The following is a 16,709-nucleotide window of genomic DNA, read 5'->3' on the forward strand; positions in this document are numbered from 1 at the left end:
TCTGTGGCCCACAGCTCAGGCCCACCAGGAGATGGCAAAAGTGCCCAGCTCTGCATCCCAGCTTCCACATCCCACAGTGGCCATGGCCGTGACTCCTATGGACCCCCTTAAAAACCAGCTGAGAGGCAGCGGCATTTGCCAAGACCTTAATACTACATACGCGGAAACATACATGTGAAATATTGAAACTTCCTCACAGATTTTTTTCTTCTCCCAGACAAAATGAGAAGAGAAAAAGAAAAGAAGGTAGAGGGGAAAAATAGACAACTTGTCTTTCTAGAATACAAAAACTACAAAAATGCCAAGAAACGGGTCTCTAGAGCAAATCAAGCAAGACTACTTCAGTCCTGACCCCACCCAGCACCTCCAAAGCTGTAATGCTGCAACCTGCAGTCCCAGGACCCTCCCCAACATCTGCACCTGCAGGGTGAGCACCCCAAAGGCCTTGCCTCTCTCCTTCCAGCAAGAGGCAGGGAAATGCAGCTGCAAACAATAAATGAAACACAGAGAAGTGAACAATGAGTCTGATTCTGTTGGAGATTTCACGGTTGCACATATTCAGGTGGAAAGAATCCAGAGTTGAAGAACAATTTCCCCAACTGGATGCAGTGAATATGGTATAAAACAGGGGACAAAATTCCAAAGCAGAGCCCAGAGCCCCACTGGTGTAATAACGTCTGCAACTCATCTCACTGGTGGGTAAGCCCCCGACTCATCTCCATGCTCATCAAACCATCCCTCCTGCGTAGAAAATCTGCATATATAGGGTGTGCTCAGAGATGGCACTAGAGTTTGGAGGAGAAATCAGCCTAGTCTTAGATTTATCAAAAAGAGAGTCGAGATCAAATAAAACACCCAGCTGAACTCTCAAGAATGAATCAGATTAAAAGAAAGAGCAGAACAGCTGTCTGAACATTCTGGATGGGAAGAAACAAATAAGCAAACCAAAGTCATAAAGCATGGCTGGAAAGTAAACAACACAAAGAAAATGAGGAATTTCTTTACAACTGTTTCAGAAAGAAAAACAATAAGAACATTCAGAAAACAAGAGCTCCAAAAAAAAAAAAAAAAAAAGAATGTAAATGAAAAGAGAGGTTGCAGCTAAGAAATACATAACGACAGAACCATCACTGCTGAATTCTAAACCATTTAGAAACCACACAAAGAGATGACAGTTAAATTTTGATTTCTGCATTACAGAAACAGTTTGTGATAACAACAGTGATTTTCTTTAAAACACTTTTTTAAAAATTTTATTTATTTATTCATGAGAGACACAGAGAGAGAAGCAGAGACCCAGACAGAGGGAGAAGCAGGCTCCATGCAGGGAGCCCGACATGGGACTCGATCCCAGGACTCCAGGATCACGCCCTGGGCTGAAAGCAGGCGCTGAACCGCTGAGCCACCCAGGGATCCCTCTTTAAAACATTTTTTTTTTCTTTAAAACATTTTTAAAGGGGCACCTGAGTGGGTCAGTTGGGGAAGCGTCTGCCTTGGGCTCGGGTCATGATCTGGGGCCCTGGGGTGAGCCCTACTTTAGGCTCCCTGCTCAGTGGGGAGCCTGCTAATCTCTCTCCTCCACCTCTGCTCATGACCTCTCTATCTCTCTCCCTTTCTCAAATAAATACATGAGATCTTTAAAAAAAATTTTTTTTTAATATGATAACCAACCAAAACGGCCCTTAAAGAAAACTGACATACATATATTCTCAATCATAAGAAAACACAGATCATTTATTAACCATGAATCCCAAGGGGGAAATATCTTGATGATGAAATTCAGCCAATATAAAAATGGGACAAATTTTAAAATCCCACAATGTCCCTTCGGCTTCCAGTATCACACCAAGGAGAAAAAACAGGATCCCTGTCATGAGAACATGGTTTTTGTTGCATGCTGGTCATCCAGAAAGTAATCTCCAGAGTGCTGCGATGAGGAGAGGGACAAAAAAATTAAAGAGAAGACAGAGGTCATAAGTTGAATCTTTAAGTATGAGATTTAGTTATAGAAGAGAGTCCCCCCGCCAAAGGGAAATGAAGAGGCTACAGGCAAGGCAGTATTCAAATAACAAATGTCTGAGAATTTTCCAGAACATACAAAAGACACAAATTCATTGATAAAGGAAATATAACATTTACCAGGAAACCAAATCTACTTTATTTCTTTTTCTTTTTCTTTTTCTTTTTTTAAGATTTTTAAAATTTATTCATGAGAGACACAGAGAGAGGCAGAGACACAGGCAGAGGGAAAAGCAGGCTCCATGCAGGGAGCCCGATGTGGGACTCAATCCCAAGACCCTGGGATCACGCCCTGGGCCGAGGCAGATGCTCAATCCCTGAGCCACCCAGGCGTCCCCCAAATCCACTTTCAAAACCTCAGCATAACTAAGTCCAAGAAAAGATTTCAACAGCAATTCAAGAAATAAAGCCACACTATATCAAAAGAATAGACTTGCCAAGGACTCATCAATAGCAAGAAACCAGAAGAAAATTAAGTATCTATAGATTGCTTGGAGAAATTCGGTCCATCTAGAATTGAATATCCAGAAAAATGATCTCTCATGAATGACAGTAAAAGAAAACTTCCAGTGAATTAGAAACCAAAGTTACCCAACTGGAGACCAATGCTAAAGAAATTTGCAAACAAGAGGCTTAAGTTTCAATAAATGCTTGGATTAAACTCACTGTTTGAAAGACAAGAATATTCAGGCTTCATTTAAGAAAACTTTATGTTACTTGGAACAGATAAAATTAAAATATAAGGACACAAACTGGTTGAAGTAAAGAGATGAAAAAGAGGGTGTCTGCTTGGCTCACTAGGAAGAGCATTGACTCTTGATTGCAGGGTTGTAAGTTTGAGCCCCACGTTGGGTGTGGAACCTACTTTTAAAAAATAAATTATAATAAATAAATATATAAATTAATTTAAAAAAAAACAAAGATTTATTTTTTAAAAAGAGTTGAAAAAGACACACTAGGTAAATATTAAAATTAGCTGGTCAAATCAGACAAGAGGATTTAAGACAACATTTTTAGGTATAGGAAAGATCACTATGTAATAACAGAAGTTATAGAATAGGAAGATGCAATAATTGTATGCATTTATAAACCTATTAAATATCCTCAAGAAATATAAAACAAGTGACAGAAATGCAGAAGGAGACCTTTAGCAGCACCTTGGCTGGCTCAGTTGGTAGAGCAAGAAACTATTAATCTCAGGGTCATGAGTTCAAGCCCCATGTTTGGTGTAGAGATTACTTTAAAATAAAATCTTTTTTTTTTAAAGATTTATTTATTTATGATAGACATAGAGAGAGAGAGAGAGGCAGAAATATAGGTAGAGGGAGAAGCAGGCTCCATGCACCGGGAGCCTGACGTGGGACTTGATCCCGGGACTCCAGGATCGCGCCCTGGACCAAAGGCAGACGCTAAACCGCTGTGCCACCCAGGGATCCCCCTAAAATAAAATCTTAAGAAAAAAAAAAAGAAATTACAAATTTACTTTCATAGGAGAAAGTTCAATACTTGTCTCACAATAATTCCCTACACCAGCAAAAATCACCTAGAAAATGTATTTTTTTTAAGTAAGATGTCACTAATATTATGAATAAAAGTATTAAGGACCTTGGGAACAAAATCTAACCAAAATACATGCAATTATTTGATGAATAAAATCATGAACTTTATTGAAAGACACCTGAGAGAAACTAAATAAATGAACAGATGAACATTCTCAATGCATTAGAAACTTCAGTAACAGAAAGCTGTTAATTCTGCCCAAACTAATCTATGCCTTCTGTGCAATTCCAGTGGGATTCCAACAGGTTTTTGCTTGTTGTATTTTGATTTTGCTGATACCAATTTTAATGAGCTGGTTCTAGAACGAATCTGGGAGAACGAAGGTCAATATTCAAGACAATTTTCACCAACAGGTTGAAAGGATTTGTCCTCCCACATATCAAGACTTCCTATAAAATGATGGGAGGACTGTGTGCTATTAGCTCAACGTGCAGAGCCTAACCCGAAGAAAGGCAGATGGAGCCAGGAACAGAAGCCAGCATGTCGGAAATGTCATATGGGAAAAAGGTGGCCAGTGGACCAACGGGAGAAAAACTTCTCAGAACACGTGCCAGGTCATTGGTGATCTGTTGAGTAGGGGAGTGGGGGAGGGAGGGATTCAGTCCTGAGCTCTCATCCTAGAAAAAATGAGAAAAAGAAGCTAAAATGTTAACAAGAACACATAGAGCATGTCTTGTCTGTCTTAAGAAGAAAGAAAAAAGCATGAACAACAAAGGAAAATTAAAGCCATATTAAAATTAAAATCTCTGTTCCTCAGAAATCTATTTTTTTAATAATAAATTTATTTTTTATTGGAGAAATCTATTTTTTTAAGATTTTATTTTTAAGTCATCTCCACACCCCACCTGGGAATTGAACTCACAACCATGAGGTCAAGAGCCCCATGCTCTACCAACTGAGCCAGCCAGGCACCCCCAGAAAAACTATTTTTTTAAAGATTCTATTTATGTATTCATAAAATACAGAAAGAGAGGGAGAGAGGGGAAGAAGCAGAAGGACCCTGATTCGGGACTCGATCCCAAGACCCTGAGATCACCAACCTCAGCCAAAGGCAGACGCTTCACCGCCTGAGCCCCCCAGGTGCCCCAGAAAAGCTACTTTATAAAGTGAGACAAGGCGCAGAAGTGAAGAATCTGCCTCAGCATATATAATTGACATCGTATCCAGAATATCTACACGTTCCTACAAATCAATGCGAAGAACAACTACCCAGCAGAAAACACTCAAAGGATCCGAGCTGATGGGAGCGATTTACGAACACCTTGCGGAAGCTCGATGTGGGCAGACCTTAGGGAGGTACAAGTCCAACGCCAACTAGACACCATTTTACAGCCTGTAGTTTGGGAAAAACTAAACAATCTGACACCACCAAGTGTTGGTGGGAACTTTAGAAAACAACCTGATGACATTAATATATCTGAAGACGAACAAATTATATGACCACACACTTCGACAACCATATAATAAGTTGAACCATATTAATTTATCTATATGACATTGGTTTGAGCCTATAAAGAAGGTGCAGGGCGTCTGGGTGGCTCAGTCGGTTGAGCATCTGACTTGTTTCAGCTCAGGTCAGACCTCAGGGTCCCGGGACGGAGGCCCCGGCGAGCTTTATGCTCAGCACCAAGTCCGCTTGTCCCTCACCCTCTGCTCCTGCCCCCGCTCGTGCTCTCGCCCTCTCTCTCAAATAAATAGATAGATAAATAAACTATTTTTTAAATTAAATTTAAATTTAAAAGGTTCAAGCTAACAGTTTTTTTTTAAAGATTTTATTTATTCGTGAGAGACACAGAGAGAGGCAGAGACCCAGGCAGAGGGAGGAGCAGGCTCCATGCAGGGAGCCCGATGTCTGGGGTCACGCCCTGGGCTGAAGGCAGACGCTGAACCCCTGAGCCCCTGGGCGCCCCTCAAGCTAACAGTTTTTGAGAAGGTAATTATATGCAGGAATTGAGAGGAATGCTTCCATTATTCGTGAACAACAACAAAAAAATGGCAGTCATGCAAAAAGCCAGGAGAATTGATCATTAAATTGTTTTGCACTGGAATAATAATAAGAGTCAGTGTACTTTTTCACTCATTCCTTCCTTCCTTCCTTCCTTCATCCCTTCATCAGGAGGTGCAAAGCGAGTGTCAGGCACTGGGGCAACACCCTCGGCCCAGTCCCGCCTGCTAAGATGCAGCACGCGCCGTGGGAGCGTCTGTGGGAGCATCCATGGGGGCATCCGTGGGGGCGTCCGTGGGGGCGTCTGTGCACAGGCTTTTGTGGAAACGCCCGGGTGAGCTGGAGCCGTCCTCACAGCCTGGCCGCAGCTGGTGTCCACAGGCCCACGTGCAGCATCCGTCCCGCCTCCTACAACCAGCGAGGCCGCTTGGTGCCAGGTTGCGCACCGGGCTCGGTCCCCTGGCCTAGTTCCCAGGCGGCAGACAGGGCCTCGGGCCTGCGCTTCGGGCCAATGGAAACCGTCCGTGGGAAGGCACAGTGTCCGGGACTCGGGAGGGCAGAGGCTGGGGGGGGGGGGCTAAGCCCCAAGGCCGAGCCGGGGGGGCAGCTCCCTGGGGCCCAGGGCGTCAGGGAAGGAAGCAGAGCTGAGCCAGGAGCCCCCTGGCCGGACACAGACAGGCGGGAGCATGACATTCGCTGTGCTCTTGGGGCCTGGGCCGTCCCCGAGGCTCTATGAGGTCCTGCTGCAAAACACCGCGTGGCAGTGGGGCCCCACGACCCCGGCTGGAGCCAAGGAGCCCGGCGCCTCGCTGGCCCAGGTCCCCCCCAGCTAGGGCACCCGCAGCCACCAGGCCCAAGCCACCCGCGGCCTCGCTCTCTCGCCTCCCCGTGTCATCTGCTCTTACGAATTTTTGAGCTTCGTGTTGAAAAACACTCGTGTCTTAAATGTTCACTCAGTACCTACGCTGGGTCTCCCAGCACAGGCTCAAGCACGCTTGGAAACACATGACACAGTGACCTTCCGGCTAGCACAGGCAGGGAGGGCCACTGCACGAGGCAGGGGGCAGCCAGGGGCAGCCGGGGGCAGCGAGCTCCGGCCCAGCATCCTGAGATGACCTTGACAAACTGAAGCTCCGCAGAGTCCCCCCGGGTGTGTTTTAAGTAGATGGAAGTCCAAACAGAGCAAACTCAAATCGAGCGAAACCAGAAGCAAGTAGACTGTTGGTCAAACCTGTCGGTAAGTAAAACATACTTCCTGCAGGTTTGAAACCATAAAAGACCTATTTCAAAGGAAAAGGAAAGGTGATACTTTAAGATACACAGACTACACCGGGCGGTACACGTACAGAAACAGAGGCAAGGGCGGCTGGGCCCGGTGGCTCCGTCAGGGAAGCGCCTGGGCCTGGACCTAGCTGGGTGCTGTGTGCATGCTCTCTCTCCGCCAGATAAATAAATAACATCTTCAAAAAAAAAAAAAAAAAGGCAGGAAGGAAGACGGAGGACAGCTACCTGGGGCGAGGAGGAGGTACTTGCCATCAAGGTCTCAACAACCAAACCACAGGAGAAATTCACCAGCCTCCTAACTACACAAGTGGAAAAGAATTGAACCGGCCATTTATTATTTTCTTAAAGATTTTATTTATTTATTTATTTATTTATTTATTTATTTATTTATATTTTATTTATTTTTAAAGATTTTATTTATTTATTCATGAGACACAGAGAGAGGCAGAGACACAGGCAGAGGGAGAAGCAGGCTCCCTGCAGGGAGCCCGACGTGGGACTCGATCCCAGGACCCCTGGGTCACACCCTGGGCCGAAGGCGGCGCTAAACCGCTGAGCCCCCTGGGCTGCCCAAAGATTTTATTTTTAAGTAATCTCTACCCCCAACACGGGGCTCAAACTCCCCACTGCGCGATCAAGAGTCACATGCTCCACCGACGGAGCCAGCCCGGCGCCCCTGTGGGCAATTTTCATAAGGGAAAATCCATATAAACATGTTCCTTTTTATACAAACCTCTCAAAAGAGCAGGTTAGATGACCCTCAACACACCCCTGGCCGTGCGGGAAGCCCTGCAGCACAGACCACCCGCACCCACACAGGCCACCACGGGTGCCACGTGCCTCGCACAGCCCTTCGGAACAGTGTGCGTGCCTCTGGCTCAGACGTCACCATTTGGAATTCATTGTAACCCCATTGTGTTTGGGGTGGGCCGGCCTGCCTCGCACGAAGGTCATGTTTCATACAACGTGACGAAAGGGGGCACATTCACGTTGGCAAGGCCCTGCTTGCTGGCAACAAGGGAGCCCCCGCGACAGCAGCCCCCGGCGGCACAGAGACCCAGGTGGGGCGTGCAGGTGACCAGCCCCAACCTGGCCAAGCAGGAAGGAGCTCCGCAGTGTCCTGCCAGGCGGGCGTGAGCCTGCTGCCACCACGGTCCCCGTGCCCCGGGTGCTCTCAGCCTCCATCAACCGTGAGGTGGGACTGAGACGTCCTGCCCTGCAGGGGTGTGGGGAAGACCACACAGGCCTGGGGGCCCGGCTGGGGAAGCTAGGATGTGCTGGTTGGCGGAGGGAAGGACGCAGGAAAGGCCTGGGGTGGAGGAAAGAGCCCGGGCTCGCAGATCCTCCCTGTTTGACCTTCCTCTGTGGGTCCCTCCGAGCAGCCTCGTGACCCACACTCTGCCTGGATCCCTACGTCTGGGACAGAGATCAGGATGGGTGGCGGGCACACACCTCCTTGCCCCGTCCCCCTCATCCCCAAGAGGGATTGTTTACAGAAGGGGGCTCTCTGGTGCACGGGTCAGATGGCCAGGATCTCCAGCTCTGAACCCACAGGGTGACAGGTACCTGTGAGCACCACCTGGGGACAAGCCCTGGCTACCTCTTCTGGGACACCAGCAGGGAGGGCCGGCGGCTGAGTGGCAAAGGCAGAGCCGACCTCAGAGCCCCAGGGTGACAAAATCAATGCTCCTCAATCTGCAGGGTCCCCAGGACCCACCCTGGGCCTCCAGTATAATCTCCTGAAACAAGCCTGAGGTGCCCCCTTGCCCCGGTCTCTGGCCTTATTATTTCCAGGAGGTTGGTTTTGTTTGGTTTTGTTTGGTTAATCTTTCTTGTAATTGGAAACCCAGGCTTATGTGAGGTCAAAGTAAATAAACCCGGGGAAACTCCAGGTTTCCTAGGACTCACATTCCTGAGTAGGGAGGAAACACCTCCCTGGGAAGAAGAGGGCTCCCTTTTTGGGTTTTGGTGGTTTGGTTGTTGTTGCTTTTGTTTTTTGTTTTTTCATGGGAGTCACACAAATTCACCATTCTGATGGAAATCTTCCAGAACCAGGGGCACCTGGGTGGCTCAGTCCGTTAAGCCTCAGAGTCTTGATTTCAGCTCAGGTCACGATCTCAGGGCCCTAAGATAAAGCGCCTGTTGGAATCTACACTCAACAGGGAGTCAGTCTGCTTGTCCCTCTGTCCCCTGCCCCCCAACCTCTCTCTCTCAATAAATAACATTTTTTAAAGATTTTATTTATTTATTCATGAGAGACAGAGAGAGAGGGAGAGAGGCAGAGACACAGGCAGAGGGAGAAGCAGGCTCCATGCAGGGAGCCCGACGTGAGACTCGATCCCGGGCCTCCAGGATCAGGCTCTGGGCTGCAGGCGGCACTAAACCGCTGCACCACCGGGGCTGCCCTCAATAAATAACATTTTTAAAAAAGAAAAAAAAGAAAGAACAAATGAAAGAACAACAGACTGGATACTCTCGCATCCTTAAACCCAGGCCTACAGTGAGCAAAACTCTGAATATGACAAGACCCTGTTCCAGGAGCGCGCGCTGCCCTTCAGAGCTGGCCCGTGTGCTCTGCTCCATGGAGCACCCGGAGACAGCCTGGGGGAAGGGGAAGCTGAGGGTAGGAATTGGGAGTACGGGAAGAATCATCTAAATGAAAGAAAGGGCCCTGCTGGTATGGCGCATGTGACCAGGAGCAAAGCAAACAAACCCACACAGCGTGTGTCCCTTCTAAAGATACAGAGAGGCGTCTGCTTTTCAGTAATTCACTTCTTTTTTTTTTTAATGTTTTTAATTTATTTTTATTGGTGTTCAATTTACCAACATACAGAATAACACCCAGTGCTCATCTCGTCAAGTGCCCCCCTCAGTGCCCGTCACCCATTCACTCCCACCCCCCGCCCTCCTCCCCTTCTACCACCCCTAGTTCGTTTCCCAGAGTTAGCAGTCTTTACGTTCTGTCTCCCTTTCTGATATTTCCCACACATTTCTTCTCCCTTCCCTTATATTCCCTTTCACTAAGGATAAACATTATATGTTCTCATTCATTTGGGGAATATAAGTAATTCACTTCTGAGTGCTTTTCCTGGACCACCGTGCTAAGTAAGCTGAGACGCACCTGACCAACCTTCCCTGACCCCGCGTGACCTCGGGGTGGCCGGCCTCCTCCCCGAGGGCCAGGGCCCGCACTGTCCCAGGACAGGCCTCACTTGCTCAGGCCCCCAGGCGAGACAATATTGGTAAATGACTCTCCGCCACCTTCTTCAGGACCAGGATTCCATGGCCGTGACTTTTAACTTTTTTCAAACCATCAAAGCACGTAGAGGTTCTTAGATCCCTGATCCCTTCAGCAGCACGTGCAACGTCAGTCTGTGCATATAGTTCACGTTTGAACAGTCTCATCTCCTGTAATATAAAGCTACTCTGCTATTTTTTTTTTAATTTTATTTTTACCTAATCTCTACAGCCAGCAGACTCGAACTCCCAACCCGAGATCAGGAGCCCCGTGCTCCACTGACTGAGCCGGCGGGGCGGCCCTGCGTACAACGCAGCCTATTGTCAAGAGCCAGCCTTTGGTCTTTTATTCAAGCTGCCAGCAAAGGGGTCAGCTCCTGACCTCTGGCCCTCCGGTTCCAATCAAGGCTCTTATGGATCTTTGCAGTCAATCTGGCAACAAGAAATCGGTGGGTTGTAATGACACAAAAGCAGCCAGCGTCTGTCCGCCTCTAAGATCGAAACAATTTCCAGAAGAAGTAAGAGCTACTTACTCCTGGGATTGGAAAGCCAGGACTTCCTGCAATTTCAGAGGAACCCAGAATCGTGGCAGGAGACTGTTTCCGAAGGGCAACTATTCCTTGGCCCCAGGTGAGCTTGGTAGCAGGACAAAAATGCAAAGATCTCGTGCAAGGAAAACACAAGCTCGTGCACAAAAGCTCCGCGGCTTGAGGTCGCTGGCGCTCGGCTCGGGAACTGGTTCTTCAGAGGAAGCCCGGTGCTCCTGCTGACACGGCCCTCGGATGTTGGGCCCGGGGTGGGGGGCTCCCCAGGGCACCCCTGTGGGAGGGAGTCCGGCTTCGTGCTGAGCGGGAGCCCGAGGGGGCGGCACCAACTCAGCCCCAGGGCTTCCTGGGAGCCGGCCCGAAGGAACAGCCCTCGCCTGTGACGGAAGCGGCCACGCCCGGCGACACGTGCCCCGGGCCTGGGACGGGGCACGGCGCCTTATGCGGTGGCCGAGGCCCGGCGGCAGGCGGGAGCTCCCTGTTGGACCAGGCCTGGCGGTCCTGGTGGAGCGACCCTGGCAGCTCGGGCCAATGCCGGCCTGGTGTAGGAGGCCCGCAGGCCCCACAGAGCCGAGCACGGTCCTATGTCCTGCTCGTGCAGGGGCCCCTGGGTGGGGGGCGGGGGGGCGGAGTGGCGGAGCAGCGCCGTCCACTGTGCAGGTGACGGGTCAGCCCCGCTCTTCACAAAACCCAGAAACCCCCAAGAGATGCAGCACGAGGAGACATCCAGCAGCAGACACTTGGTTTCCATTCTTTCTTCTTGTTGTTGTTATTACATGATTTTTAAAAAGATTGTATTTATCCATGAGAGACCCAGAGAGACAGGCAGAAACAGAGGCAGAGGGAGAGGCAGGCTCCCTGCGGGGAGCCCGATATGGGACTCGATCCGGGGCCCCGGGGTCACGCCCTGGGCCGAAGGCAGATGCTCAACATCTGAGCCCCCCGGGCGTCCCTGTTATTACATTATTAAAGTGAGGAGTGTTGCATCAGACTCATTTACAGTTAAAATGAAATGTGAAAGCACGCAGACAGACTTGCGCAGCAGGGCTCCTGGCCGGAGGCCCTGGGCCGTTTGCCACCGTTGGCCAGCTTGCTTGCGGATGGCCCATGCGGGTGCTCCTGGGGCGCCGGCTCTGGATGTGCTCAGCCCAGTGCCTCTGACCCAGAAACCAGCTCCAGGGAATTAATTCAAGAGGAATGACCTAGCCCAAGATGTGTCCCTCATGCATAACAAAGATGTCAGGCCTGACTGGTAAGAACCAGGAGGAACCTTACAGTCCAGGGTAAGCAGACGCTTGAATAAATTATGTGCATCCAACTGATGAACTATTTTGTGATAAAACCATTCAATATGAAGGCCAAACAGAAACGTTCAAAATGTTGGTCCTCCATGTTAAGTGAAAGCAAAAAGCAAAAGGCTATGGTTTCAATTATGTGAAAATAGCACATTGCATATGACCAACGACAAGAAAAGACCAAAGAAGTAGCAGCCACATTAGGAGAACGACATTTTTAAAGGGCTCCTCATTGTTAAAGTGTCCTCTGTGCAACAGACAAAGATCAGGAGAGAGCATTGGGGGCTCCGTCAGTTAAGCACCCGACTCTTGATGTCGGCGGAGGTCATGATCTCAGGGTCACAAGACCCAGCCCTGCATCAGCCTCTACACTCAGCGCAGAGTCTGCTTAAGAGTCTCTCTCTCTCTCTTCCTCTGCCCCTCCCCCGCTCACGCTCTCCCTCTCTCTCTCTCTCTCTCTCTAAAATAAATAAATAAAATCCTTTTTATTTTTTTTAATTTTATTTTTTTTAAATCCTTTTTAAAAATCAGGAGTAGGCACCTGCGTGGCTCAGTGGGTTAAGCGTCTGCCTTTGGCTCAGGTCATGATCTCAGGGTCCTAGGATCGAGCCCTACATCGGGCTCCTTGCTCAGCGGGGAGGCTGCTTCTCCCTCTCTCTCTGCTCCTCTCATTTGTGTTCTGTCTCTCTCTCTCAAATAAATACATAAAATCTTTTTTAAAAAATAAAAACATAGGGATCCCTGGGTGGCGCAGCGGTTTGGCGCCTGCCTTTGGCCCAGGGCGCGATTCTGGAGACCCGGGATCGAATCCCACATCGGGCTCCTAGTGTGTGGAGCCTGCTTCTCCCTCTGCCTGTGTCTCTGCCTCTCTCTCTTTCTCTCTGTGTGACTATCATAAATAAATAAAAATTAAAAAAAATTAAAAAAAAATAAAAACATAAAAAAATTTAAAAAACAAAAAAATAAAAAATAAATTTAAAAATCAAGAGAAAAAATAAATGATATTTAAATGGTTGTAAAAACAGTCTCCTGTTTCAAGTAAATTTTTTTCCCCAAGGAGAGTAGAAAGTCAGCAATTTCTGAAGCTAAGTATGAGGATAAAAACAAGGGGTAACCATTCATCCATTCTACACTATTCTATCTTTGTCTGTCTCAAGGGTCCATAGTAAAGCGTTTTCTTAAAGAACTACAATAATAAAATATAATGAAATGAAGATGAAACGTAAAAGTGCGTATATAAATTCATGTGTATAAAAATTATGTTTTTTAAAGGAAATATACGTGTGAGTTGTATTTTTTTAAAACATTAACTTATTTATTTCAGAGCAGGAGAGACCAAGAGAGAAGCCAACTTCTTGCTGAGCGACACTCGGAAGCTCAATCCTAAAACCCCGAGATCATGACCTGAGCTGAAACCAAGCCCGCGGAGCCCCGGACGCCCCTCACCAGGGGTGTGGTTCCATTTGCTCCCCTGTGAATGGCTCCTTCAGTGCGTTCGTTCACCCTACAGAGCCCCAAAGCCCACTTCTTATCGACTAGGAAACACTGTTCCAGGCTATGTGATTCCTGCCCCCCACGGGGTTGCTGCCCGAGCAGGCCCTGCTGAATAACCTCGTGCAGGTACCACTCCCTCCCCATCTGCAGGATCGAGCCTCAGAGGCAGGCTCATTTTATAGGTACTTGATCCCCTGTTTTCCATGTCCCGAGCTACAGCTCCTTGAGGGCAGGGCACCCGTCGGTCTGGCTCGCCCAGCATCTAGCACCCAGCAGAGATGCCGGAAATACCGATTCCTCCCTTCCTTCACTTTCTCAACCAGTATGTACTGTCCACCTGTTTTGTGCCAGGTACAGCCTGGGCCTAGCTGAATACGCTGGCGAACGAGTCAGAACAAAACCCCCTGCTCCTGTGGATCTGAGATACCGAGGCAGGCTCCGGAGCGAGCTCACAAATCCGTCAATCCGCGAATCCGTGAATCTGTGGGATGCTGTGGGGTCACAAATACTACAGAGAAGAAGGAGGCAAAGGGCAGGATACAGGACAGCGCTTAAGGAGCCGCATCAGATAAATCAGCGAGTTAGATATTTCTAACCGGAGGTGTACTCAGCTCAGCAGCACTAAGCACCTTGACTGTGTTTGAACCACCAGAACTCCCGATGCTGCAGGGCACACAGTCCCGGTGCCTGCCCGAAGCAGAAATTGTGCCACGCGGCAAACGAACTCCCACCCGTCACGTTCTTCCACAGAAAAGTAGGCTCAGTTCCTTAGAACTTATGTTGGTAAAATACGGCTTACAGGCCACGTGGCAATAAAACCCGGTGTTCGTGCATTGAAAAACACCTAGGCAGACGCCAACACATAAACAATAAAGCACAGAAGCCCTGCTTGTCAGTTCCTGATCTTTTTTTAAATTTTTTTTATAAATTTATTTTGTATTGCTGTTCAATTTGCCAACATATAGAATAACACCCAGTGCTCATCCCTGTCAGTTCCTGATCTTAACACTTTCCTGCAAATTTCCGACTGAAGTCCTGTGAATCCTGAAGGCCTCTGCCTGAGAAAGAAATCACCCTTTTGACATTCACCATATTTGGAGGAAGAAAGAAGGCTCTCGATAATGAGAAATCAGCAAAATGAGATTCAACGCCAGTTACTGAGTTTCTTTAAAGGGAAGAAGGGGGCAATGGGAAAACCCTACGTGCCGCATGCAGACCTTAAAATCTGAAAAGTTGGGCTGCCCTGATGGCGCAGCGGTCTAGCGCTGCTTGCAGCCCGGAGTGTGATCCTGGGGACCAGGGATCGAGTCCCACATCGGGCTTCCTGCATGGAGCCTGCTTCTTCCTCTGCCTGTCTCTGCCTCTCTCTCTGTCTCCCTGAATAAATTAATTAAATAAATAAATAAATAAATAAATAAATAAATAAATAAATAATCTGAAAAGTCTGTAGCCACAGCTGCAGCTCCACCGCTGCTGGACATGACACTCACCGGGGTGCCGTTCAATGTGGCGGGGTTAGAAATACAGCAGAGGGCCTCCTGGGGATGCATCGGCGATTTCTGCATCATGAAAACGCTTCTGTAACAGCAGCACGAGGCTGGTTTGGGCAATTCTGAGCCGCTCAGGAACACCTTGCAGTGTCGCTGGGATGCATTTCCAGGAGGCTGAGAACTGGCACCGAGGGCACAGGCCCTGCAGCCTCCTGCCTGGGGGCGGGGGTCGCTGCCTGTAACATGCTAGGTGTGCCCGTCCCTTCCACCAGAGGGGTCTGTGGAGGCCCCAAAACACTAGGGTCCAAATCCCCCCTTTAGTTTAGTTGAGGTGGGTATTTCTCTCCTAGCCTTGTTGTGACAAGACGCACCGCCTGGATTTGCCCGCGGTGGGACGGTGGGGCTCCTGTGGCCCTGAGGCAGGTTCTGACTCTGCCACCGGCCTCCCCAGGTCCCTGCAGGGGCCCCCCAGCGGCTCCCACCTCCTCTGTGCCCTCGCCCTCCCTCGGACGGGAGGCACGCTGCACTCACCGGCTGCCGGACTCTGCAGAGCCAATTCTTCCAGAGCAGGGCTCCGAACTGGCGCCCCGCCGGCCCCATGCCGCCTGCTGCTCCGGGCAGGCCCCTGCCACCTTATATCCCTGGGCCTGGACCAGAGCCCGCCCGCATTAGTCAACCTCAACAAAAGTGAATGATGCAAGACAGATTATGGTGGCGGGCATCGGATGTCCCTCTTGTTCTGCGTCCCTTGGGAAATCCTGCCCTTTCCCTGTGCCCGGTGTTGGGGGCTGGGTTACGGGGCGGCCTGGGGCCCTTTCCTGCGCGTCTCCACGAGCGCACCCAACTGGGGCGCCCTCGCTGCCCTTGCCAGTGGCAAGTGACTCTTCCTCCCTTCCCGGACTCGCCAGCTGTCACACGAGTCCTGGCCGGAAGCTTTCCCAGGTGGGAGGTCCCCTGGCAGGGGGAAGGAGGTGGGAGCTGCGTGGATCTCCCCCGTGGAGAGCAGGGTGGTTAGGCTCCAGGTCAGCCGGGCTGCTGCACCCCTCCCCGTGTGCCCCCGGGGGTCCATGCGTCAGGCGGAGGCAGGGCAGGCAGAGCAGGGGTCCCATCAGGCCCTGGGGCTTGTGAGCAAACCCTGGAGGACTGCTGGGACAGGAACGCGGGGCGCTCGCCCAGGACAAAGGCCCCTGGCAGAGCACCCTGGGGCAGCCGTGCCCGAGCACCAGGCTCAGCAGGCCTGTGGGCCCCCCCGGGATTCTTGCACACACTACCAGCTGCAGGCGGCTGCGTGCCCATTGCTCCACCGTCCCAGAGGCCGGGGCTCCGGGTTCCTGTGGCCCCTGCTGTGGTCAGAGGAATGTCAGGCAACCAGGGCCTGTGGTCTTCCAAGTCATAAAGCAATTTCCACAAGCTACGAAGGCTCCATCGGGGGCTTTTGCAACAGGAAACAGGGACATAGGCTTCAGCAAAGGATTGACTCAACTATCCCATATGCCTTTTTTTTTTTTTTTTAAAGAACATTATTTAAAAATTTCTTACATGTCGGGCAGCACTAGAGGGAAGGCCGTCCCGGGCAAGGTGGGGCCCAGCGCACAGACCCCAGCGCCACGGGGTCCCCTGGCTTCACCACCTCCAATCCCATCATGTTCCAGAGGCATCGCGGGCTCCCTCCGCAGGTAATGCATTACGGGCACTGTCCTTATTATTACTTTTCTTAGCTCTAGCACAAAGCAAAGCCCCCAGCTATGGGGTTGGGTTTTTTGTTTTGTTTTTTTCTATTTAATGTTCATAGCAGCCAGTATTTTTGCATACATGCGTGTGATTCCACTCTCTGCTTTCG

At 49.6% G+C, this 16,709-nt stretch overlaps 1 protein-coding gene across 1 annotated transcript in view; it reads right to left on the minus strand.

The window, feature by feature from the left end:
• Window positions 1-16,364, minus strand: part of ABCA13 (ATP binding cassette subfamily A member 13) — a 233,896-nt gene extending 217,532 nt beyond the window's left edge. Inside the window, exon 1 of the mRNA XM_077861791.1 lies at window positions 15,401-16,364. Coding sequence (XP_077717917.1) covers window positions 15,401-15,469 — 69 coding nt within the window. The 5' untranslated portion in view covers window positions 15,470-16,364. The remainder of the gene's footprint in view (window positions 1-15,400) is intronic.
• Window positions 16,365-16,709: the final 345 nt, after the last annotated feature.

Source organism: Canis aureus, chromosome 21 (assembly GCF_053574225.1).
Source record: "Canis aureus isolate CA01 chromosome 21, VMU_Caureus_v.1.0, whole genome shotgun sequence".
Taxonomy (NCBI): Eukaryota; Metazoa; Chordata; class Mammalia; order Carnivora; family Canidae; genus Canis; species Canis aureus.